Genomic DNA, 26,905 nt, shown 5'->3' with positions numbered 1-26,905 from the left:
TCAAAGGACTATAATAAGAAATACTCTAAAGTACCCATTTTCTAAGTAAAGCCCTCAGTATAGGCATGGATACAAAGACTATTAAAATAAAATCTATGATGCAGTAGCTTATAAAAACGTAACAAAATTCAATCTCTTATAATGATATTCTGAGAAATACCCAATATTAATAAATGGAGGCTTTTTTTCCTTAGTATGTTATCAAATATAAATTTATTTTCCTGAGAAAAGTAACCCCAAAACACAGGTTTTCAATAGAAAGGTCCAAAATACCAAGGTAAAGAGAAGACACTGAAAAACGGAGGTAGATTCAAGTCTGACAGCTTCCATCTTCCAAGTGCTATACTGTCCTCAATCTGCACATGAAATACCATCATTGAAGTCAGGTACAGTGAAGAGGAGGTATTGTGAATGGGTGTTAGAAAACATAAAGCTTATAATTAAATGCACTCTCAAGGGTAATAATCCACCCTGGAACAAGATAAAAACATTCAGAAGCCATCCCAGGTAAAGCAGCTAGACCTTATACTCCCACTGGGGTTACAGTACATGACAATGAATTATGACAAATCCCATCTCACGGGCCAAATGGTCCATGAAAACAGCACACGTGGTCCCTCCAAAGACAGTGTAAATGATGCAGTTAGGCTTTGAGTGCACAGCCTTCCACCATATAACAACAGGACCTGCTAAAGGGCCTCTCTACCCTCAAAGTACTATGTAAGCAGCCTAACATACTAGTTATGTACAAGACTTTTGTTTAAGAGAAAACACCCAGCAGATTACAGCTAACACAGAAAAATTCGACTCTAATGTTTACTTCCAACACAAAAGTTGGTGTTAACTTTCCTTCAAATCAGAAAGTTTCACAATCTCAAAAAATTCTGAAGGAAAGAAGAAAAAGATCTAGAATTAATTTTTCTGGAGTTGAATTTATTTCATTCCTTTTTATTTCTTGAACTATCATTCCTGAGAAAATATCTACAAACTTTCTTGATAGTGTACAACTTCACTAGACGGAATTTTCAAAATTGCTTTTATTTTTATTTATTATTTTTTAATGTTTATTTGAGAGAGAAAGCCCACACATGCGCACATGCAAGCAAGGGAGGGACAGACACACAGAGAGAAAATCCCAAGTAGGCTCTATGCTGTCAGTGCAGAGCCTGACATGGGTCTCGAATTCATGAACCATGAGATCACGACCTGAGCTGAAATCAAGAGTTGGTCACTTAACCTACTGAAGCCACCCAGGCAATGCTTTTATTATTTTTAATAACAAAATTATGTCAAGATCTAGATTCCATGCAAAATTAGCATTCTGTGATGAGGAAAAAGAGGTGGAAGAGGAACGGAAAGGAAATTCAATGACACAGATTTTTCCAAGGTGGCAACTACCTATTGCTTTTCTTAATTGCTAACCAGGAAGTCATCATAAAGACACTGGTAAGTGTTACCTTGAACCACAACTTCTAGGAATTCAAAACCAAATCTGAAAGAACAAAAAATGAAAGAAAATCATATTCCCGTTGAGCACCTACTTTTCCCTTTCACTTTTGTTTTACGGGTATGGACAAGACTGCCTTAAAAACAGTTTATGTGCACAAATTTGTACTTCATTAGCTTTCTTTATAACGTCCCTAGTATATATTTATGCCTGACACAGATTTGCTGCACTAAGTACACAGGCTATGCAACAATCACTGTAATTTCTAGCCAAAGAATTCTATATAAATCTGTTTAATGTTATGGAATATTCATGTAGTCTCATATCTGGTTTAAAATTTTTCTTGGTATCCCTTGCCTTCAGGGGCCTTCTCAGGCCATAACCTAGAATAATTTTACTCCAACTCCACAAAATTGACTCTGAAGTGGAATTTATTAGGCACTTGCCATATAAAGTAAAATTACATAAATGTACAAAATATTGACATAACTTAGTAAGTGGAAATTTATAAGCATGCACATATGTATGCATGAACCTATATATGCATAAAATCTCACACCAATTCTTATACAGCCAAATGAGTTTCCATGGATTTAAAGAAGGTCCATTACAAGGGGCACCTGGGTGACTCAATCATTTAAGCATCCATCTTCAGCTCAGGTCATGATCTTTGGGTTCATGGGTTCTAGCCCCACATCAGGTTCTATGCTAACAGCTCAGAGCCTGAGCCTGCTTCAGATTCTGAGTCTCTATCTCTCTGTTCCTCCTCTGCTTGCACTCTGTCTGTCTCTCTCTCTCTCAAAAACAAATAAACATTAAAAAAACAATTTTTTTAAAGAAGGTCCATTACTTACAGGGAAAAAAAATCAGTATGTTTCTATTGTCACCTCAGGACACTGCACTTTTCCAATAACATTACCACTGTTTAAAAGCATTTCTGGAATTCTTCATTTATAACTACTTCCAGAGCCAATTTTTAAGCTATGTGAGAAAAAACAATTGTGCTAATTATGATTATTTTTTTTTTTTTTACTAAAAAGGGAATCATATGAATTTATCTACCTACCATGTTCATCAGGGTTAACTTTTAGAGGATTCAGAAAATCAAACCTTATGCCACAAAAAATTTGCTAGCACTAAAGATATTTTTATTAAGCTTATTTCTTTATTTTGAGAGAGAGCATGTGAGCAAGGCAGGGGCAGAAAGAGAGGGAGAGAGAGAGAATCCCACGCAGGCTCCACACTGTCAGTGCAGAGCCTGATGTGGGGTTTGAACCCATGAACCATGAGATCACGACCTGAGCTGAAACCAAGAGTCAAATGCTTAACTGACTGAGCCACTCATGGGCCCCTAGCACTAAAGATGTTTGGAAGAATTAAGACATAGGCTGTCAGAAACCAATGTCAAATGGAGAGCTCTAAACACATTTTAAGCTATAGCACCATCAAAGTACGATCTACAGTGACTATTTCATAAAGAATAATACTGGTATCTGTTTATGGTTTTTAAGCTTCCTTAGTTTATTAGCATCTTAATTACTTCAATGCTTCACTCAAGTTTATGAATCTTTTTAAATATTTTATTGACAAGTTCTTCAAATGTTATAAAACTTCTTCAACTTATATTAAAATGACTACCTAACTACACTTCCTTCGAATTTCTGACTATATAATTTATATCCCTGTGTCTTCAAAACTGCATTTATTGTAATTACAAAACATAACTGTAAAACTTAGTCACAGTGGTGAATTGTATGGTGTATGAATTATATCTCAATAAAATTGTTTAAAAAAACTGAAGTCACAGAAAACCAAAGTATCCAGTTCAGCTTCATTAAAAAGCCTAAATTTGGGGCACCTGGGTAGCTCAGTTGGTTAAGCATCCAGCTCTTGATTTTGGCTCAGGTCATGATCTCATAGTACGTGAGTTTGAGCCCCACAACAACCCCTCCCTGGTTGCTCTCTCTCGCTCTCTCTCTCGCTCTCTCTCTCTCTCAAAAATAAATTTAAAAGAAAATTTTTAAGCCTAAAGTATTCAAGACAAGGAAAAAAATATCTCACATACCTCCACATATAGGTTAGTACAGATAAAAAGGGCCCTATCACAAGCACACTTTAACTCAAGAGAGTTAAACACTCCATCAGAGGTTGGAATATTAGGAAACACATATTCACACACACATGATGCTAAATTTGATATATGTCTCACTCTCACCCCAGCATTAGACCTGTATGATTTTCTGAATAATGGGAAAGATTTTACTCTCACCAGTGGTATCACCACCTTATTAGTATACAAAAGCACAAATCTATGAAATAGCCTATGGAGTTTTTACATTTTTCTTTAAACAAAGTTACATTTTGCTTGTCCATATCAGGTTCAATGCACAGTCTCTATTTTTTTGATTGCACAATATATCCCTTCCATATCTACTATAATAAGATAACATGCACACTGTAAAACACAAAAAAAACAGAAGAATGAGATAAATCAAATTTCTAATATATTTTCCCATATCTTATAGGATGATTTGTGCAAAACTGTTGGGAATGGTTACATCTACCATGGAAACTACCATTCCAATAAGCAGTTCAGAAAATGGCAACAGCAGATGCCATAAATAACCCTCCAAAGAATAACTAAGACCTGATAAAAATTGATAAAGAATGTGTTTATGAGTGAATGAATGTATAATAAATATATGAGTAAGTCCTGTACCAGGCACTGCTACAAGTAGGGGAAATTCAGAAATTAGTAAGACAACCAAACGTCTCCATTCTTATGCAGCTTGGTATCCTCAATAGTAAGAGGGGGCTAATAATAAACTACATATAAACAAATACATATTTTCAAGTAGTGATAAATGCTATGAACAAACAAAGCAGGGTAAAAGGTCAGAGAAACATACAGTTTGGAGACACAGCAGGGGGGAAGAAAATTATCAGGCAGTTTTCTCTGAAGGAGTGACATTTGAGAGACCTGAATGAAATGAGGAAGGAAGCCACGCAAAAATGTGGGAGAAGAGCATTCCAGGCAGACGAAAAACACGTGCAAAGCCTGAGGTAGGTACAAACTCGGCATGTTCAGTAAAAAGCTAGGTTACCATAATGGGAGCAGAGTGAGCAGTGGTAGGAAATGATGTTGGAGCCTTAGGTAGGGATCTCATCTTACACATCCATTTCAATCACAATAAAGAGTTTGGACTGCACTGCAGGTGTGATAAAAAGTCACTAGAAGGCTTTGAAACAGAAGTGATTTCTCTGTGAGGGGTGGTCTCAGTGTAGTGAGCAGGAGAGAGGCTAGAGTGGAAGCACTAGGCCAGTTAGAAGATACGGCAGTATTCCAGGTCAAGGATGTTGGTGCTATGGACCCTGGTAATGGCAGTGGAAGTAATAAATGAGTGATAATTGGGAGGCAGACATAACGGGCCTTGCCCAGTACATGAGGAGCACAAGAGGCAGAAACACTAAAACACCCTGAAAAAAAAATGTGGTGAGCATGCATGTTGGGCAAGTACATGAAAACAAGTACAAGAAAAACAAGGAGGCGCATGGGTGGCTCAATCAGTTAAGCAGCCTACTCTTGATTTCAGCTCAGGTCATGATCTCAAGGTTTGTGAGTTTGAGCCCTGCTGTCACCACAGAGCCTGCTTGGGATTCATTCATTCATTCATTCTCTCTTTCCATTCTCCCTCCCCCTCCCCCCACTTGCGTTCTCACTCTCACAAAATAAATAAAAAAACAAAAAAAAAAACAAGTCTCATGCCACTCAATTTAACTGGCCCTTTGTTTTTTGATGTATTTTTCATCAACGTTCAACATTGTTGATTTTTATCAACGTTCAACATTCCCTGTGTAATTTCTCCATTCTCTCCATAATTGCCTCTATTTAATTTTGACCTCTGACACCTTTTCAAATTTAAAATTTGTCATGGATTAAGTCCTGTGGTTTTAAATAATAAAATGTTATACATTTAAATAATATTTAAATGTTATACATTTAAATAATAAAATGCTATACATGTTATACAATTCTACCATGACTGCTGGGAAACACACAGACTGTAGACTGAAAATATAGATGTAAGGACAAAAGTCTGACCAGATGTAAGGACAAAAGTCTACGGAAGTCAAAACAGGTGGTTCCCTAGTCCACCAACATCTATCATTCTGGTGTCTAGTGGATGTTCTGTGCTTCATCCTTCTACCTTCTCTTCCCTTAACCAATTTTTCTCTTTACTTAGAATCTAACTGATATTGAAGTATTTTAAAAGGAACAAAAGACTAAAGTAAAAAACAAAAAAGGGGGGCATTACAAACTAGGAAGTTGCTGGAATCAGCTAACACAGAGTTAAAGATACAGCATTAGCTTTTTAGTCCTTTTGGCGTCCATAAAATAATACAATATAAAGAAATGTTGAGCATCCACACAGTATGAAACATTAAGGACCTTTAAAATCTAATCTTGACCCTAATTGTATAATGGAAAAAAGAAGCCCAAAGCAACTGAAAAACTCTTCTATCACATAGAGAATAGATGCAGAGATTAAAAACACATATACACACCCTTATTGCAGTTTATTACACATATATATATGGCCAATCTCAGATCTAGATATCTCTATACAAGGTATCTGTAACAGAAACTTTCTCTACCACAAAATCAACTGGCCTCAAAGCTTTTTTATTATTCTTTAAAAACAACATACATCTCTTTGTATGGGAGAATGGCCTCCCACCATTCTCATACACAAAACACATTATATGTAAGGTAGTAGCGTAGCATGTGATATCTCCCAAGAAATTTAAAATGAATGAAATGAGATTGCCATCTGCATTAGATCCATAAAAACCAAGCAGATGCAAAGTCACCTTAACAAGTAGCTCCCAAGACAGTTAACTAATATCTGCTTGAGAATATTAACATATCTAGAGAAAAAAAGAATTTGTCAACCAGAAGAATAGGAAGAAGAAAAAAGCAAAAGGAGTAAATTTTGTCAAACCTCTTCCAAACACAGTCCAGGAGATGGGAGTCCAAAGTGTGTACTCTAACAATACAGGCCACTGGAAAGGCTTTCCCTACAGTGAAAAGAGGACCTTATGCCCTCCACCTGCAACCCTAATATTCTCTGCTCAAATCCCAAACTCATAAAGTAGCAATGAGCAACATTTGGATTATAATTTCACTCCCCACTTAAATTTGCCTGCAAAGGAAAGAATGTGCTAAGCATGCCAATATGAGTATTCCATACGTATCCATGAGTATCTATTACAGTATGCAGATATGTATGTGTTCACACAGCACATGTGCATGCATTTGTGTGCCTATTCTCCAGCCTTCTGTCAGTAAACACAATGAAGGAGCCCATGAAGGACAGATCTCTTGCAAAGACATACTGATTAAAAATTAGATTTCTAAGCATACTAAGACCAGAGGCAGAACCTGAACTATGGTTACGTTAAGATAATAAACATCCTTCTGCACTTGAACTTTGTGCTCCTTAATGTTAGGGTTATAGCTTCTACTTCATCTGTAATACCTACAGTACCTAACAGAATGTCATGTATATCAAAGAAACTCAATTACCTGTTAAGTTGCTAGATTCTAAGATAATTAAAAGTTGCATCAAACTTGGAAAATGAAAATAACCAGAACTCCAATGCCTATGCCAAATGCACAGCTTGAATGTAAGAACCTAAAAATTTTTAAAACATCTTTTTTTAATCAAATCAGTACACTATTGTATAATGTTTCATGAACATCTACAAGTTACTCTATATATAATAAGCAAATATTTACTTGTTGGGTATCAACAGATTACTCTGACACATATGTACTTTAGAAATACAATTTGACATTAGTAAAACATTCATCAATACACTCAATATACATCTATGCCATCCATACAAATACCTGAAATTACAAAAAACAATATAACAGGTATTACTATACTATGAAAATATAACAGTAAACCAATCCCTACTGCCCCCCCCACAACTTTCAATAAACCGTACTATTTTGTATTCTTCCTCCCCCACAAGGAAGTTGCAAATTGTCAGTTTCTCATGGATGCTCCCCGCCCCCCCCCCCACACACACACACTCCATTAGATCTATAATGATCACGTCCTACACAAAAATGTCTTGTGACTGGTTTCTGTTCATAGACGTGGTAAAGCTGCAAAGACCAATGAACAGACATAAGTCTTTTATGTGTAAATATTTCTTACAAGGGATACTCATACGGTGAAAAATATAGCTCAACATCTGGCAGAATTTCTGGGTTTATAAAATGTTTACTAGTTAACATCACTTAGAGTTAATGTACTTTGAAGTTAAATCAATGTTCTAATCTATCAAAAACCAATTCAAACACATATAATGTTGTGCTTCCAATCACCACTCTGAATGAGAGGAAAATCTGAACTATCCCATTATACTTCCAGAAGCATACCTATTAGCGTACGTGCATGTTGACAGAATAAACTTTCCTAATCCACTAAAGAGTGAAATATGTATTACAGGGAGATTAGATACCACAGCACAGAAAACTGAGTGGACTTTCTTTGTACGGCTGTATTGTTCTAGTTAATTGCCTTCTCTATGTCACCAAACCATAAAGACAGCAAGAACACGATATTGTCATTCCATATGTATAAACATACCTATGAGTACATGTCAAAACATGTTTGAAGAGAACAGAAAAGTCGCATTAACTGTTTTGTTCAACATTAACAAAATGTGTCATTTAGTAAAATGAAATTCATATATAACTAAAAATCAAGTGTCTAGTAAATATAAAATATTCTACCATACCAGTCTCTATATTTTAATTTTTTTTTAAGTTTATCTACTTATTTTGAGAGATGGGGCACACAAGTGTGAGCATCAGCAGGGGAGGGGCAGAGATAAAGAGGGAGAGACAGAACACCAAGCAGGCTCCATGCTGTCAGCATAGAGCCCAACACAGGTCTTGTCGCAGGGCTGGATCCCACAAACCATGGGACAGTGAGCCAAACTGAAACCAAGAGGCTGGACACCCAACCAACTAAGCCACCCAGGCGCCCCTTTGTAAGTTATTTTAAATCCTCTACAGAATTTAAATCTGTAAGTCCTCAAAATACGTCATGAGATACAATTTAAAATTGGCTAATTACTATTTATATATGTAAACAGTGATGAAGGGAAAAAATAAATACTCTCCACATATATATTTGATTAGTTAACCATCTAAGTTGATACTGAATAATGAAACTTTTATCCAAAATAACACAAAACGCCAAAAACAGACAATGCAGTTAAGCAAGAGTGGCCCATTAGAATACCAGAAAAGCAATTACATGGAAATAAATATAGGTCTTTAAGAGCATGAATAAAGAGGGGCACCTGGGTGGCTCAGTCAGTTAAGCAACCAACTTCAGCACAGATCATGACCTCCCAGTTCGTGGGTTTGAGCCCGGCGTCAAGCTCTGCGCTGACAGCTCAGAGCCTGGAGCCTGCTTTGGATTCTGTGCATCCCTCCCTCTCTCTGCCCCTCCCCCACTCAGGCTCCATCTCTCTTCTCTCTCTGAAAAAAATGTTAAAAAAAATTTTTAAGTGCATGAATAAAGAGAAAATTATAACTTTAAGGGAAGAATTTTTTTAATTCAACAATGATACAACATAGTTGCCTCCAAATTAGTTTACCTTTCATTGTTTTCAAGTTTCTCTAATTCAACTGCAAGGTATTTTAATTACAATATTTTCCAGGTAAGCTTTTTTCTTTTTTAATGTTTATAGTTGAGAGAGAGAGAGAGACAGTGCATGGTGGTGGGGGGGGGGGGTGGTGAATGACAGAGAGAGACAAGACAGAATCAGAAGGAAGCTCCAGGCTCTGAACGCTCAGCAGAGAATCCGATGCAGGGCTCAAACTCATGAACCATGAGATCAAGACCTGGGCCGAACTTGGATGCCTAACCAACTGCCACCCAGACGCCCCTGCCAGGTAAACTTTAAAACAAGCTCATGTTTCCAAATGTGCCATGCCAGATTTGAACATGGTATTTATTTAAAACTTAACTGGACCAGTTAGTTTGGATTTGAGATCATACAATAATTTTTAATTTTAAGCACTGTTGGCTGTTTCTCTAGTTACAACAGAATGTCTAGGAAGACAAATTTTCTCAGTAATGTTTTTTTCCCTTTCCTTTTGAGGTATTTATAAAACCCAAAACAATTATTTCTATATACCTAATTCCACCCTCCAGGGCATGAAGTGTCTCTCTTATCATACAGAACACCTAGAATACTTTTAAACTCAATGATAATTAAGAAACATCAAAGTCAAACCAGTGTATCTCAAAGGTAACTAAGACTCATCTTTTGGCTATCAAATGACATATTTCTTATTCCCTGAAGTACCGCCAAGAGTTCTTTACCCATACAACAAATGCACTTTCTTAATGTAGCCTTTACTCTTCTGCAAATCAAATAAATCTGAGTTTCATAAGTAGACTGTGGGTGCCTGGGTGGCTCAGCTGGTTAAGCATCCAACTTTGACTCAGGTCATGATCTCACAGATGGGTGAGTTGGAGCCCGGCATCAGTCTTGCTGCTGTCAGCATGGAGCCTGCTTTGGATCCTCTGTCCCTCCCTCTCTGCCCCTCCCCTGCTCATGCTCTCTCTCTCCAAAATAAACACTATGAAAAAAATACAAATAAATAAAAGTAAACTGTTAAGGGCAACAAAAGAAAGAACAGACAAATGGGAATACATCAAACTTAAAAACTTCTGTAAAGGGATGCCTGGGTGGCTCAGTCGGTTAAGCGTCCGACTTCAGCTCAGGTCACGATCTCACAGTCCGTGAGCTCGAGCCCCACGTCAGGCTCTGGGCTGATGGCTCAGAGCCTGGAGCCTGCTTCCGATTCTGTGTCTCCCTCTCTCTCTGCCCCTCCCCTGTTCATGCTCTGTCTCTCTCTGACTCAAAAATAAAATAAACGTTAAAAAAAAATTTTTTTTTAAAAACTTCTGTGAAGGAAGTAATCAACAGAGTGAAACAACAACATACTGAATGGACGAAAATATGTGCAAACCTTATTTCTGACAAGGGATTAATATCCAGAATATATAAAGAACTCCTAAAATTCAACAACAAAAATAATCCAATAAAAATGGGCAAAGGACTTGAATAGACATTTCTCCAAAAAATATATACAATGGCCAAGAAGCCTATGAAATGATGCTCAACAACACCAATGGCCAGGGAAATACAAATCAAAACCACTAAGAGATATCACCTCATACTTTTAAAAAGGCCCCTGTTAGGGGCACCTGCCTGGGTGGCTTAGTCAGTTAAGTGTCCGACTCATGGTTTCAGTTCAGGTCATGATCTCACAGTTCATGGGTTTGAGACCCACATTGGGCTCCACACTAACAGTGCAGAGCCTGCTTGGGATTCTCTCTCTCTCTCTCTCTCTCTCTCTCTCTCTCTCTGCCCCTCCCCCATCCTTTCTCTCAAAATAAGTAAGCTTCAAAAACTTTTTTAAGTGGTAAACATGTTTTTTAAAAAAGTCCCTATTAAGGGGCACCTGGGTGGCTCAATCAGTTAAGTGTCAGACTTCGGCTCAGGTCATGATCTCACAGTTCATGAGTTCAAGCCCCACGTTGGGCTCTGTGCTGACCACTCAGAGCCTGGATCCTGCTTCAGATTTGTGTCTCCTTCTCTCTCTGCCGCTCCCCTACTTGTGCTCTCTCACTCAAAAATAAACGTAAAAAAAAATTTTTTTAAGGCCCTATTAAAAAAATAATCAGTGTTGGCAAAAATGTGGAAAAATTGGGCCTTTTGTATACTGTTGGTGAGAAGATAAAATGGGGCAGAAGCTATGGGAAATAGTATGGAGGTTCTTCAAAAAATTAAAAACAATTACTATATGATCCAGCAACTCCATTTCTAGATATATACCCAAAAGAACTGAAAGCACATCCATGTTCACTGCACATTCCTCACATCAGCCAAGAGGTGGACTCAACCAAAATGTCCATCTACAGGTGAACAAGTAAAGAAAATGTGGTAAATAGACACGATGAAATACTATCAAATCTTAAAAAAGAAAATCCTGTCATGTGCTGTAACATTGGATGAACCTCGAGGACATTACGATAAATAAGACAGTTACAGAAAGACAAATACTCCATTATTCTACTTATATGAAGTATTTAAAGTAGCGAAACTCTTAGAGAATAAAATGGTGGTTGCCAGGGGTTGTGAAGAGGGGAAAAAGGGAGTTGTTCTTCAATAGATATAGTTTCAGTTTCACAAGACAACCAAGTTCTAAAAATCTATTTAACAACAAGGTACAGTTAACAATACTGTCTGTACCATACACTTAACAATGTTTAAGTTGTTCAATTTTATATTGTGTTCACCACAATAGAAAAATTTTAATGAACTGCTAAAGACCTGAGAATAGTGAAACAATCTTGAAAAGGGAAAAATCGGAAGACACATTTCTCAGTGGCAAACTTAGTGCAAAGCTACAGTTAATTTTGACAGTGTGGTACTTGCAAAGATAGACCTACTAATCAATGGAGAGTCTAGACATAAACCCTTACATATATAGTCAAATAATTTTCCACAAATGCACCATGTTAATTCAATGGGTTAAGAATCTCTTTTCAACAAATGGTGCTGGGAACAACTGGCTATCCATATTCAACTGGATCTCTACTTCACATAATACACAAAAGTTAACTCAAATCAAAGACCTAAATGTAAGAGCTCAAACTAGAAGATTCTTAGAAGAAAATAGGGGTAAATCTTCATGAGCCTGGGTTAGACAGTGGTTCTTTAGCACATTAAAAACACAAATGACAAAATAAAAAATAAGTTGGACTTCATCAAAATTTAAAGTACTTTAAAGTACAGTGCTTTCTGGACTTCAGGTGCCTGGGTGGCCCAGATGGGTAGGCACCCGACTCTTGATCTTGGTTCAGGTCATGATCTCCCCCAGTTTGTGGGTTTGAGCCCCATGTCAAGCTGTGTGCTGATGGTGCCCAGCCCGCTTGGGATTCTGTCTCCCCTTCTCTCTGCCCTTCCTTTGCTTACGTGAGCACATTCTCTCTCTCTCTCTCTCTCAAAATAATAACTAAAAAAAAAAATTTTAAGCTTCTGTGCTTCAAAGGACACCCTCAAAAAAGAAAGACAACCCACAGAAAGACAAAATACTTGCATCTCCTAAAGGACTTGTGTCCAGAATATATAAACAGCTCTTACAACTCAACAATGAAAAGACAACCTAAATGAAAAATAGGTAAAGGATATAACAGACATTTCTTATTACACAGAACTCTACAAATGGCCAATAAGCACATGAAAAGACACCCAACATCATTAGCCATCAGGAAAATGCAAATCAAAACCATTTCACACCCACCAGGATGGTTAAAATTAAAAGACAATAGCAAGTTTGGAAAGATGTGAAGAGATTAAAAAACTTATATAGTGTTGGTAGAAATGTAGAAAGGTGCAGCTTCCTTGGAAACTTTGAGGAACTTTTGCAGTTCCTCAAAAGTTAAAGATAGAGTTGCCATATGACTTAGCAATTCCACTCCTAGGTACATATCCAACAGAAATGAAAACATTTGTACACAAATGTTTACAGCAGCAGTATTCATAATAACTAAAAGGTGCAAACAACCCGAATGTCCATCACTGGATGAATGGATAAATAAAAGATGCTATATCCATAAAATATTAATTGTACGTTTTTAACAAGTGAATTTAGTATATTACATGCCAACAGAACTATTAAAAACAGTATACTGCTATGATTATATAGTCCTATCACATAAAATATTAAATATTCCAATTAAAAAATAACTTAGAAATTATCAAACTCGCTTGTTTTACAAATGATGAAATAGAGGCTCTCAAACCTGGGTGGGAAAGAATGGGGCCTGTTCTCAGTCTGGAGTAGATAATGATGCACTGCTTCTTGCACTACGATACTGACTGGATGAATACTAGATGGAGGGTTCCTATAGATAGTAGCTACTGCCATGTATTCTTTTTCCCTTTAATTATCATATAACTCTGGCCTACTTCTAGGGGTGTATTTTTGTTGTACCCTTACAAGTCCCTCTTTCCTCTTCTACTTCACCCAACAAAACTATAATAAATGGAAATAGGATAGTTAGAAGGGGAAAGTTAACATACCCTTGCCTTGTCTGTGGGAAGGCCACCAGTTCACCTCAGAGAATCAAGACAGATTCATCTCAGTATCATGTATACAGGATTTCCACCCAATGGCCAAGAGACTGGAACATGCCCTGGCTGGGCACACGGCTGTCAATTATTGAATATATTTTTTCCTGGAAGAAAGCATCTCATCTAAGGGAAGGAGTGTGAAAAATGGCTCATCTCTCTTCCCTGAAACAAGGACAACTAAGCCAATTATACATTCACAAGACACCATGAAAAACTTACCAGAGAAAGCTTCAAATACAACTATTAAAAGGTTAACCTTGGCTAAAAAAGGTAGGGTGAAGTAAAAACTATAAATAACTTTACAGAGATTTGCTAATAAATTATTAATATATTTGCAAAGGTATTGGAGGGCCCCAAAGAGTTTGGTAAACTGACAAAAATCATTGAAATGAGAAAAACAAAATTGTTTTATTCATCTCTGGTAACACAGGTTTTCCCTGTGCAAAAAAAATGAACTTTTAAAGAGAGATGAGGTATGACAATTATTTTCTATTTAAATGTTTTGAAAATTCTTAAAAATAATTCTATGAATCTTCTAAAATGTTAAAGTAGTATTTTCCCAATGCAAAATCTGCAAATATTTGTCTTATGACCTGAAAATGATCTGATACTCATCCTGGTTTTCCTTTACGTTGAGGCAACAAAGTAAATACATTTTTTAAAAAATCAAGTGATAACACCAGGCTATGCCAGAGGGAAATCAAAGGGGGGAAATAGCAGCATAGGAAAATTAGTAGACTATATTACTTTTATACAGATTTTAAAACATATATATCCATTAATTATCAATTTTTTCTAGATACATAAGAAATAAGATAAATTGCTAATAGACCCATTCATATACACAATTCAGTCAGTATAAAAAACGTTTAATTACAATATACTAAATAGTCACCAGAAATACCACTTTTGTCCTCTGAAAGATTAAAAAATGAAAATAACACTTTTCATTGCTGTCAAACGTATTCAATTTTCCCCTCAAATGAAGTTTAGATGAAAACAATGTGAGTGACAAGCTCCAGCACAGGCAAATCTTGGCAGCCCTCAACTCTGTCTATCTCCTTGGCCTGTTAAGCAAAATTCCTTCACAAACTGTTGGTCTTTGCAATGACTCCTCCAAAGCTCATTACTGCCAGCATCAGCCTATCCCCCATGTTGTGCATTTATCCCTGGGATGCATATCAACATGTGGCACATGTCCTTGACATGCACAGAAGAGCTGCACCCCAGGACAGCAGCACGCACGACAATAGTGTCGACTCTTACTTCTTTATGGTTGCTGGGATGTAACCGAGAAATCTAATAACTGTGACAGTGGGGCCTTTCGGTTTTTCCTTGCATTTCTAGACAGTGAAGCTGCACAGACACTAATGAAAGGTTAAATGAATAGGAATAGTTGACAAGAGGTACAATAAAGAAGGAGCTTGGTAATCCACAGACACTGAGCAGAGATCCTTGGTTCAAGCAGAGAAAGGACAGCACATCGTCGAGTCACAATATTTAAAACAGCTTGCTATACACAGAGGCTTTTGTGTCTGGGTACACGTCTGGCTTTGGACTAAAAAAAAAAAAAAGGGATACTGAAAAGGAATTTCAGCATGGGGCACTTTGGCAAATGTAAGGTCATAATAAGAGAAAAATGTTTTGTGTGGGTTGTTACATCTTTGTACTGAACACAAAAAAGCTGGGACTATGAACTCATGAACCACAAGTTCCAAGACAATACTGTACATTTTGACAACTATTAAATACTGTATCTAAAGGGCTGGTTTGATGTGATTCCCACTGGTAAGATATACATGCAATGACTCATATAGCTGTTCCACATTCGGCCTTCCTTGTGGAAGAATTCCTGATACTCATCTTAGAGTTTTGCAGTCAATTTCTAGTTTTCAGTGAACGTGATTTGTTACAAATATCACTAGAACTCTCAAGCCATCTTCCACTCATTGCAAAACTTCCCAGCAGCCTACTGTAAGGAAACTGAATTTATCATGCTAGCAAAGTTGAAGTACAAGGCAAACTTTTTGTAATTTCAAGTGACTACAATAGTGAAATGCCCTCAACTAACATTCTTAATTATTAAATTTATTTATTTTAGTTTAGTGCTCTTCTCACTACACCTTAAGGGAAGGTTATATACCTTAGGGAACTGATTTTAAATTATAATAGCAAAACTATATCTAAATTACTACGAAAAAAAATGCTCCAGAATGTCAAGGGAAACATAGAGTAAAACACAAAAAAATATTTTGACGTTGTTAGGTACTGATTTTTTTTCAAAGAAAAAACTTACGACTCTGCTATGGCATGAACCTTAAAAAATGATGATCTGTAAAATCATCCTATGCATATGCATGAGTTGAATATAGGTTCACAATAAACGGTAAAAGCGTACTGAGAACATGTTTTAAAACAAGGCAGCCTCTTTGAACAGCCAAATTAAATTACAGCTGAACTCTTGAGTGTACTGAGGGATCTAATAAGCAACAAATAAAGACTTTTATTGGCTAGCAACATAATGAGAGTTACTGTGTGAAAGATGAAAAAAAGACAAATCTGGGTAGTTTATCTCATTGGATTATACTATTTACTTAAATGGTAAATAAGTTTGTCCAAAGTAATGCTACTAAAAACTAGTATGTAAATATTAAAGAGCAATTATGATCAATGACTCTTTAATGTAAACATATTGCAAATTCCAGTGGAAAGACTGATATACAAATGTGAAATTAAACAACAAATATTGAATTTAATACCACTTAAGTTCTATTTCTTTAAATTTAACTTACTTACTGATTCGTAATATATCAACGTTATAAATGGTTTACTATTTTATGCTTATAAACGAAGCATTTATTGTAAAGGAATTTTCTCTCTGGAGTACGGCAGTTGTATGTAGAACTCCTTCAAAACCATTATTTACAAAAAGGAGGTTGTCCTTAATGAACTGAAAGAAGGTATTCCCCTCCTCAGTGATTTGGTAGGAAGTTACTTTTAATAGAACTTTGAAGAGTGGCCTCCTTACAGAACTCCCTCAGTTGGCGAAATAGACAGTATTTAGCAAACCAAATCCTATTTAAAGCGTATTTGGTCGCATTTTGCTTGATCTTCAAATCACTTCAAATCACATAAAAGGTAGAGAACCCTAGAATCCTTAGCTGACTACTTAACTATTCTTGTAGAAAGTTCTGGTGCTTTTGTCACAGCTTAAAAAAAAAAAACAAAAAACAAACAAAAAACCAATAGCACCTCCAAGCCTAAACATTAAGCCAGTATTTATTATCTACTCTTTTTCTACAACATTCTGACTGCCAGAGTGATTTCTGTTAACCTTAAGTATATCTAATAAAATCATAAGGCTCCCTCTAGCTCTTCAGAGAGGAGTTTACTAACCAATGATCCTATGTAATTCCCATCCAACAGAAAAGATTTTAGGAGGCTCCCTCCTCTTCCACAAGAAATGTTTTCAACTGTTTCTTGCAAGGGTGTAGATGGTGTATGAGACCATCTGCAGGGGAATTCACAAAGCACTGCTCCTTATAGTTTAATTTAATTTAATCTATTAATTGCTTCTAACCTAAGCTTTGTATAGAAAATTCTAGAGTAAAACTTTAACCTGTTTAAACTACATATACATTCCCAACTTAGATTTACCAAGCTAGTTAAAATTAATTTTCATCTCGAAAAACAAATAACAACATATATGAGTATCTACAGAAATCCAAACTTGTGATCTGGTCTCAGTTCTAAAAACCTACATTTAAATGCAGAATCTTGACTTTAAAAAAAAAAAAATGTACTGACATCGTATCTCTGGAGTTTACGTAAAAGATGCTGATGGTAACTGCAGAAAACATTTCCACGTACCAAGTATTTACACACAACACTGGTAATGACTTTCTTAATTGTTTAATCTTTTCTGCGTTTCAGTATTGGATATTTTAGGGTGGCAGTTATTTAGAAGACTATAAATAATACAGACGAAGTACACCATTGATATTTAGCCTATCTTACGATAGTCATAAAAGCCACAGTCAACAGGCAAATCATTTCAAACAAGTGAATATGAAAAGTGCTAAATTGAAAAAAAAACGCTAAAACGAACTCCACACACTCACAAAGGTCATCTTTCACATACTTCAGGAATATTTAAAATGGTGCTGAACCTTAACTATAAAATGAAAAATAAAGGGAACCACGAACTTCAAGTCATCACCTATTCTGGTCTCCCTTAATATAAGAAATATTCCCAGGAACAACAAAAAGAATAGCTCCTTCCACCCCCAACCCCCGCCCCTTTTTGAGCCAGTGTCCAATTTCTTCTTTTCTGAACAGCTGTATTATCCAACTTAAGTTGCTCTGCTAATTTCAGTCCCACAAGGACTAACTTGGAAGGCAAAAAAATACAAGAAAAGATCAATTTGCTGGGAAAGATCAAATGAGAAAACTGTGGGGACAGCACCAGGTCAGCGTGTGGAGAACTAAGCAGACCTGTTCTTCATTAACTGTGGCTCTCTGGGGATGTCACACACTACCTGTCCGTGGGCTTTATTGAACCGCCTAACCCGCCTCTCAGTTCCATTCTTCTGGGCCCAAGTGAATCATATCCTGCTGCTGACAAGTTAGCAGGGGACTGCGGCTGCAACATGAAAGTACTTTTCTTTCTTGTCTAAATCAGGCAGATTTTTGAAAAGACGACACAGCATTGACTCGTGACATGGCAAGATGAAACGAGAGGTCTGGGCCGGTCTTGGAGCTGTGCAGATAAAAGTAATCAAATGACACTCCTGGAATGCAAATTGGCATTCTTGACTGCAGCAATTGCACAACCATGAAACATCCCTGACAGCAAGCAAGATTAGGACAAAATGTTATGTAAAGCACTGAACTCAAAAACTCTCACTTGAAAATTCAAACTGTAACACTTACATTTTAATATAGCAATAGTCAGCTCTGCTTTTGTCTGCTTCTTTTTGTAATCACATATCCCTGCCTGACGGATCTCTCACATTTCAGGTAGAAGAAAAAAGAAAATAGGTATTGGGAATGTATAACTGCTATGAATGTTTCCTCCATATTTATTTTTAAAAATCACAGGAGGGTGGCTGGTGCTTGTTCAAAGTTCTACATGCAAACAACACTGAACTTAATATTCTCCAGAGGGAAGGAAAGACAGTTTCAGACTTTTCTCACAAGATACTCAAAGAGAGTTCACATTCAGGTTCAATATTATTTCCCTCAGGTGAAGATACTCTTGTACTTTGGTAGAGTGATTAGCAATCTGGATTTCAAATACTCTGCTCTCCGGGAACAGAAAAAGTAGCTGCAACTAAGAACTTCATTAAGGCTGAACACTTTAAATGAAACAGCTACAAATATACCATAAAACGCAGATACCCTAGAAAGGTTCGCAAGGGATTCTGCGTGTGTGTGTGTGCGTGTGTGTGTGAGTCCAAACGGTAAAAAAGGAAGTTCTATTAACTTGTATAAGGTCTCACTATTCTGGAGTATGTCTTCAAATCAGACACACTAAATATTAGTGCCAGGAATAAACTCTTCCAGTTAAAACATGTATGTGTGCGCACAGGGAACATCTGAAAATGCACGATACAAAGCAGTGGATCACAAATGGGTGTAGGCACTTTCCAAAATGATTCGTATTTGGGAATAGACGTGTAGACAAACAGCACACAGGCTGGGGTAAAGAAAAATAGTACCTACAACGGGCTTTTACAGTGTTCCCGCGTAAGATGCCACTGGAAGAAAAACTCAAGCACTGAACAGATACATTTAATACTTTGTTTTGACGCCTCCGCTTAAAACACAGGTTCCGACCATTGCAAGTGTCCACGAAGTACATAAAAAATCATAAGGCAGGCCACTTTCTGCCACTTTAATCCTGGGTACACAGGATTATTTTATGGTGTCTTTCGTACATCAGCTTTACAACAGCTTGACTCTAGGGTAAATGGGAACCACTATAAATCGCACGCTGCTTTCAAAACCACTTTAATTTCTGTCAGCGTTACTGTAACCACAGTCTTGGGCGCACGCTACTTTTGTGTGTGTGTGTGTGTGTGTGTGTGCGCGCGCGCGCGCGCGCCTGCATTTGACAGTCGCATCTCCTACACTCCAGTTGTGACTTTGATCACTGAAACAAGAGATGTCACATTAGGGGGAAGGGAAGAGAGGAAAAAAAAAAAAAAAACGCCAACCCGCTATCTGCCTTTTTTTTCTACATATTCCATCTACACGCAGAACACAGTATATCGGATCCCCCGGGGGGAGGGGGGCAACAATAGCAGCACTGGGTGGAAGCAAACTAAAGGGAAGGGAGTGGTCCAACTCCATTCCTAACAAATCACTTCCCCGAAAGCGGACAGAGCGCTCATCACCACGCGAACTCACTGCACGCTGCCTCGCTGCAGAGAAGCCGCTTCGAGGAGAGGAGCCGTGCTCGAATCTCGCCTTCCCATCTCGTCCACCACTTGCACTGGGAACTTTTCCTAGCCTCACTACACGGGGGATGTCCTCCAGTTTTATTTTCTTTTTTTTTTTTTCTTAATTCTGCCCCCCCTCCCCGGGCCCCAAATGCTACCCTGCAGGCAACGTGTAAGTAAAACAATTAGGCGCCTTGAAAACTGCACCTCAAAAATCTGTCTCTTTCGGGTTTATTTTCCTGCCCCACGTTGCGCACATTCTTCAGAAAGTCTCCAGGAGCACCTTCCTCCGTTTTCTTCATGTACAAAGGGAGGGTTCCCGAACGCGAGGGCGAGGGGAGAGGAAACGCCAAGGTGCCGGGACCCGGCGGCCGCGTCCTCGCGGCGCGGCGCACCAGCGCGCCCAGGCGCCCACGCCCAGCCGCCCGGCCCTCACTCGCGGGCAAGTTTTAAAAGTTACCGTTGTCCAAAACGCTTTCCTCTCCGCCCCGAACTCCCTCCAGCGCTCCATTCATCCCCCGCCTCCCTTCCACCCCGTCCGCCCCAGCCCGTCCCAACTCCCTGGAGCCACTCGCTCGCCGGCCGCTCACCTTTCCTCGCCCGCCGCGAGAGGGGGCGAACTTCCGAGCCCCTCACTCTCTCCTCACACACATACCCCCCTCCCACCCCGGAGCTCTCCTCGCAAACTTGGGCCAAGTTGAGGGGAAATTTCGGGAGCACGGCGGGGGCCGGGTCGGGCTGGGGTTCTCCCCTCCAGCCCGCCCTCCTCAGCGCCCCCCTCCACCTCACGCCGCCGGACCTGAGGAAAACACGGCCCCCGGGCGGCCCCGGGAGCGCGCGGGCGCGGGGCTCGCGTCTGACGAAGTCTAGAATAAAAAGGAAAGGAGGGTGGAAACTTCTTACCATCTCGGCATGCTGGTTGTCAAGTGCAGCCCCCGCCTCTTGGTCTCCTCTTAGCGGCCGCGCCTGGACCAGCCCCTCGGCCGCCTCTCGCTCCTTCTGTCTCGGCCTTTCTTTCCCTCCCCCTCCCGATTTCCTCCGGGCCGCCGCTCTCGCCGCCTCCGCCTCTCCCCGCCCGCCCGCCCGCGCGCGCCCTCGCCGCGGCCCCTCTGCGCTCAGGTGACTGATTTACACACGCGCCCAGGGTCGCCCTCGCTCTCCAAGTCGGAGCCTGCAGAGTTCCCCGGCTCCACGGGACAAAAAAAAAAAAAAAAGGAACGGACTGTCCCAGGAGGGGGCTGCTGTGGGGGGCGGGGGAGAGACCGGCGGGCGAGGTGACCTGGGGCGGATTTGCAAGCCCCACAAGTTTCTCCTCTCTGCAAAATTGTCGTGACTACAATGTTGCTTCCCTTTTGCAAAATAGAAGTGGGTTAGTTTTGTTGTTGTTTGTCCTCAGATTCTAGGGGTTTCGTGAGGGAGGATGTATATTTCGCCTCCCCACCCCCCCTCCCCGCCCTGTTACTGTTCGCGCGGCTCCTGGTGGGGATGGAAAAACAACTTTGGCGCCCCCCGGGGGGTGCGGGCGTGGAGGTGGAGGTGGCTGCCAGCGCCCAGCTGTCAAAGGCAGAAACCCCGAGGAAAGGGCGCGAACTTTATCCCGACTGCAGCAAACCGCGGCGTCGCTTTCCTTTTCGGGCGCTCGCGGGTCTGTGTCCCCTTTGACCAGTTCCTCCTCCCGCACCGCCGCCCCCACCTCCTCTCCCCCTTCCCCTTTTTCTCTTCCGCCGCGGCGGCCCCGGCGCCCCCTCGCCCCCGCCAACCCAGGTCCTCCGCGCGCCGCCTGACAGAAGGTGAGGGAAGCCGAGGAAAACCCAGAGGACACAAACTCGGGACAGAACGTGCTGGGCGAACAGGCAAAAAAGTTGCGCGCAGCCACGGGGGGAAAGTTACTGGTGGCAGCGTGTTTTGTGCCGGCCCAGACGTCGGCTTGCGGCGAGGGCTTCCTTCCTCTTCCCCGGGTCTGGGCCGCGGGCCTCGGGCTGGAGACGGCCCGGGGAGAGGAAGGGGACCGCCGTCTCCGCGGGGCAAGACCGATCACATCTGTGGGTGACACTCAGCCGGCCCGCGTCGTCCTGTCCCCGAGACGCAAAAACGCACACGCCTGCAGCTGAAGGACATTTCTTCAATGCAAGCAAAACACACTCCCCAGCCGGCCGCAAGAAGGGAGGGGTGGGGGTGGGGGTGGGGGCGAGTTTAATCACCATCCGCTTTCTAGCGTACGCTTTATGCCAAAAAAACATCTCTGCGTTGTGCAGATTGATCATAGCTGGAGCAAACTTTCTGCTTATCTGACATGGAAGGAAGGCACAGGTTTCGGGCAGATTCTCTGAGCACTCACTAGAAATCGTAATCGTGGAGCACTTTTGGCAGAACAACAGGTTTGAATCATCCCTTCTTCCTTTCTGCCTTCCCCGAAGTAGAGGGGCAGAGAAACTGCTCCATTGCATCCAGAGGTCAGAATTAAATTCCTTTGAAAATATGTAGCCTTGGAAGTACATACTTCTAGGTTCTTTGATGCACAGTCTGGTCTTAAGTTTAATATAAATTTTCACAACAATTAAAAAGAATATTTGGGAGGCATGATGAGAGACTATGGCCCAAGTAGCCACAGCTGTTCTGAAAATGTGATTAGGCTTATTATTCACGTGGATCGCGCTTTTTAACAGTGGGGCCACCGCACCTGCAGTTCTGTGTATTGATTGGGTCCAAATTTCTGACCGTGTTTAGGCCCTTGGAAAGCAGATTTCAACTCATTTCTGTATTTGTGTAATTCTCTGCATCATCTTGTTGTGGAAAGGTCTGTCTGGTAAGGCTTCTACTATATTATTTATAGTAAATACCTTATAGCATTCTAGGCACATGGTTCATCTGGAGGTTTCTAGTGGGAGACAGATTACTTCTCTAGAGCATAAATCAAAGTAAAGACTAATGACTACGCATATATATATATATATAAATGCATGTTCTCTAAGAAGGCTCATCTTTAAATGATTTGATTAAGGTGTGGAGCATGTTCCCTTATTCTGTAAACATCACTGTAACATCACCCTATAGTTTGTAGAAACTGATTACACAAGGGATAATGACGACCAAATGTGCATTCTGAGCAACTGAGGATCATCACAAGAATTCTCCAGAAATGAGCCAAGTTCCAATGTGTTTTCCTGTATCATGGAGAGACGAGAAAAGCTAGTTGCTAATTTCAGAGTCATTACCCATACAAATCCATTCACACACTTACCGCTTTGGACAACTGACAGACCAGCAATTGCCAAACAATTGTATTCACACAGTGCATTTTTGGCTGTGCACCTACACTGGCCAACAGCAGAAGTTATTCCACATCAAGTAACCTGTAATTTACATTCCCCTGATTGGTTCCAGATCTGTCTGTTTTTGATGTTAGCATACAAACAATTTATGTGAGGCAAGATGTGTCTATTTGGGATCCAGTGCCTTTCTAGAGAGTCCTCATTATAAAGATGTGCTGGGCCGAAAGAGCAGCCCTTGGAGAAGGTGGAAGAATTTACAGAAGCAAAGATACAGAGAACGCCACAGCATCTCATTTCCTCCAGTGCATTTGTATGGCAATTGGACTACAACCTAAACTCTTTTGTGACCTGCAAGACTTGAATGATCCATTCGTGCTGGGCTTTTCAACTGTTTTCTTCCGGTTTTTATTCCTCTTGTGACCACACTAAAGTCACACTGGCTTTCTTTCTGTCCACCTTGCCAAGCTCTTTCCTGCTCTTTGCCCTGCCATTTTCTCCACCTGGAATATTCTCCCATGTTTTCCAATGGTTCCTTCTCATTCATCACATTTCAGCTCTAACTTCACTTCTTTAGAGCTCTTTACCCACTTCCTGAAACACCCCTCACACTTTCTCCCATTACTTGTTTTCTTTATGTGCCTTAGAAGTATCTGAAATTGTCTTGTTTATGTGCTTATTATTTTTATGCAACTAAAACATGAGCTCTGTGAGTGCAAGAGCTGTATTGACCTTGTTCGCTTACATAGCATTGGTCTATATAACGGTGCCAAGCACAAAATAAGCTCTTAGAAATATTGGCTGAATTAAGGAAGAAATATCAAAATCATTTCCCTATGTTGACGATGACCTTAGGGCCAGACAAGTTCGCTCTAGGAATATGAGGGGGAGAAAAGCGTGCCATATCTCTTCTTTTGGGGGTGGAGTAAAAACTGTTGACTTCCTGTACCAGAGGTCTTCAAAGTGTGGTCTGGGGCAACCCTGGGGTCTCCGAGACCCTTTTAGGAGGGCCATGGGGCCAAAATTATTTTTATTATATACCGAGCAATTATTTGCCTTTCTCATTCACATTGTCACAAATGTACAGCAGAATTTCCCAAAGGCAGCATGATGTGTGATACTCAACAAATTGAATGCAGAAGCAGAAACAAAAAGTTACCTATCTGGTTATATCAGACATTAAAGAGATTTGCCAAAAAAAATGTAGATCAGTGCCACTTTTCTCATTAATTTATTTTTTGTTCTGGAAAACATAGTTGTTTTCATTTTAAACATGGGTATGTATTCGTTTTCTAGTGCTGCTGTAACAAATTACCACAAATTTAGTGGCCTAAAACAACACAAATTTATAATTCTAGAGGTCAGAAGTCTGAAATGGGTTTCATCAAGCTACAATCAAGGTGTCTGCAGGCCTGTTTTCCTTTCTGGAGACCCAAGGGGAGAATCTTTTCCCTTACCTTGTCCAGCTTCTAGAGGCCACCCATATTCCTTGGTTCTTGATAGCCTTACATCTCTAAAGCCTATGATAGCTAGACATGCCTCCTTCTTTCACTTATACCTAGCCTTGTGATTATATTGGGCCCATTTAGATAATCCAGCATAGCTTGCCCATCTTAAGATCCATCTCAACATCACCTTAGTCATATCTGAACATATTCACAGGTACCTGGGATTAGGATGTGAACCATTATTAGGAACCTTCATTCCACCTACCACAGTATAGTAATAAATGATTGCCCTATTACTATTATTTTCATTAAATACACTAATAACCATTTAAAATTTTTCAGAGTTTAAATTTGTGATGCAATAAATACTAATACCTACTGCATAAACCAAAGCTCTTTGCAGTCCTCAATAATTTTTAAGAGGTCATGAAACCAGGGGCACCTGGCTGATTCCGTCGGTTAAGCCATTGACTCCATTTCTGCTCAAGTCATGATGTCACGGTTCCTCAGTTTAGGCCCTGCATCAGGCGCTGTGCTGAGAGCACCGGAGCCTGCTTGGGATTCTTTCTCTCCCTCTCTCCCTGCCCATCCCCCACTCTCTCTGTCTCTCCTCATAAATGAAAAACTTTAAAAAAAAAAAAAAAAAGGTCATGAGACCAAACAGTTGGAGAATCACTGGCCTGCACAATAGCTATTTTCGCCTTTTTCCATGTCTCAAGTTAAACTAGATGGTACTAAACTGATTATGCTTCCCCTGTTTTTTCTGTTGTGATGGGTTTAAGGATGGGCATGTTACTTAGTTCTGGCTAATGAAGGATGAGGGGAAGTCTTTGAGGGCTTGGAGATAAGATGTTTTATTCACTAAAACAAAAAGACTGGAAAGAAATAAATTGTCCCCATTCTGCTTTGAATGTTAGGATGTGAGACCTTGGCACCTGAAACAGCTGCATCTGTCTTGTGACCAGGAGGGAGTGCACACACCAGGGATGACAAGGTAGGAAGGTGGAAAGCACGTGAGCTCTTGATGTTGTTTTTGATTTGTTAAATTAACCAATGCCAGGTAGTTTAGGACGTCTTGATACATGTTATAATGAATCCCTTCATCATTTAGGCCACTTTAACATTGCTTTTCTATTACTTTCAGCTTAAAGCTTCCGAAATAAAAATACATGTCTGAGTCATATTTTCATGCAGGAATTCCTTGCTGTCATTTTCTATCAAATTTATATATTTTTTTCCAAATTCTGAAAAAAATATGTCAAGAAATCAGTAAAATGGGGAAAGTATTATAATTTTCCTGTAAGAATTAAAACTCAACCATCATTACAGAGACATAACTAGTTCAAATGAATGCAAAAGCAGGAAATGCTAACATACAAGTTGAAAGTTACTGGTGACCCTTCAAGAAATGGTTACTGTCTAATCAGTAAATTTGTAGTTGTGGCTACGTTAAAAGTATGTGTTCATGGCCCTGTCTGCTGCTAATGACTCATCATTCTTACAAATTAAGTAAATGTAAGTTTATTTGTATAGTATATTCTATACAGATCTTATGAGTTTTGTTCCAAGAAATAATCATGTTTTAGAAACCAAATAAGTCCTTAAATTTAAATTTTTCAACATGTGATTTTGTGCAGTGCTGTTAATCTTGATAGGAGATTTGGAATGTTACATTTTTCAAATACTGCCCAATATATTCACAGTGGACTGCAGCTCTTTGTAAATTTATTAACCTCTAAGAAATGCAAAGAGAAGGAAATACAAATATTATTGGAGGTGGGGGATCTGAACTTAAAAAAGAGCAACCCAGTTTCAATGTCAAAACCAAAATTAGGGGGCGCCTGGGTGGCTCAGTTGGTTAAGCGGCTGACTTCAGCTCACGTCATGATCTCTCAGTCTGTGAGTTCGAGCCCCGCATCGGGCTCTGTGCTGACAGCTCAGAGCCTGGAGCCTGTTTCAGATTCTGTGTCTCCCTCTCTCTGACCCTTCCCTGTTCATGTTCTGTCTCTCCCTGTCTCAAAAATAAATAAAACGTTAAACAATTTAAAAAAAAAC

The 26,905-nt window shown here is 39.7% G+C and overlaps 1 protein-coding gene across 17 annotated transcripts in view; it reads right to left on the bottom strand.

Annotated features, from left to right (window-relative positions):
- BNC2 (basonuclin 2) overlaps positions 1 to 21,229 on the bottom strand; it is a 436,381-nt gene extending 415,152 nt beyond the window's left edge. For 4 of the 17 annotated variants that reach the window (XM_027047222.2, XM_027047221.2, XM_027047224.2 and 1 more), the window contains exon 1: positions 21,037 to 21,162. In XM_027047222.2, coding sequence (XP_026903023.1) covers positions 21,037 to 21,039 — 3 coding nt within the window. In that variant the 5' untranslated portion in view covers positions 21,040 to 21,162. The other 13 variants (XM_027047207.2, XM_053205067.1, XM_053205065.1 and 10 more) reach the window with 11 other exon arrangements.
- Positions 21,230 to 26,905: the final 5,676 nt, after the last annotated feature.

The sequence above is a fragment of the Acinonyx jubatus genome, chromosome D4, assembly GCF_027475565.1.
Source record: "Acinonyx jubatus isolate Ajub_Pintada_27869175 chromosome D4, VMU_Ajub_asm_v1.0, whole genome shotgun sequence".
Lineage (NCBI taxonomy): Eukaryota > Metazoa > Chordata > Mammalia > Carnivora > Felidae > Acinonyx > Acinonyx jubatus.
This window is presented reverse-complemented; position numbering and strand designations above follow the sequence as displayed.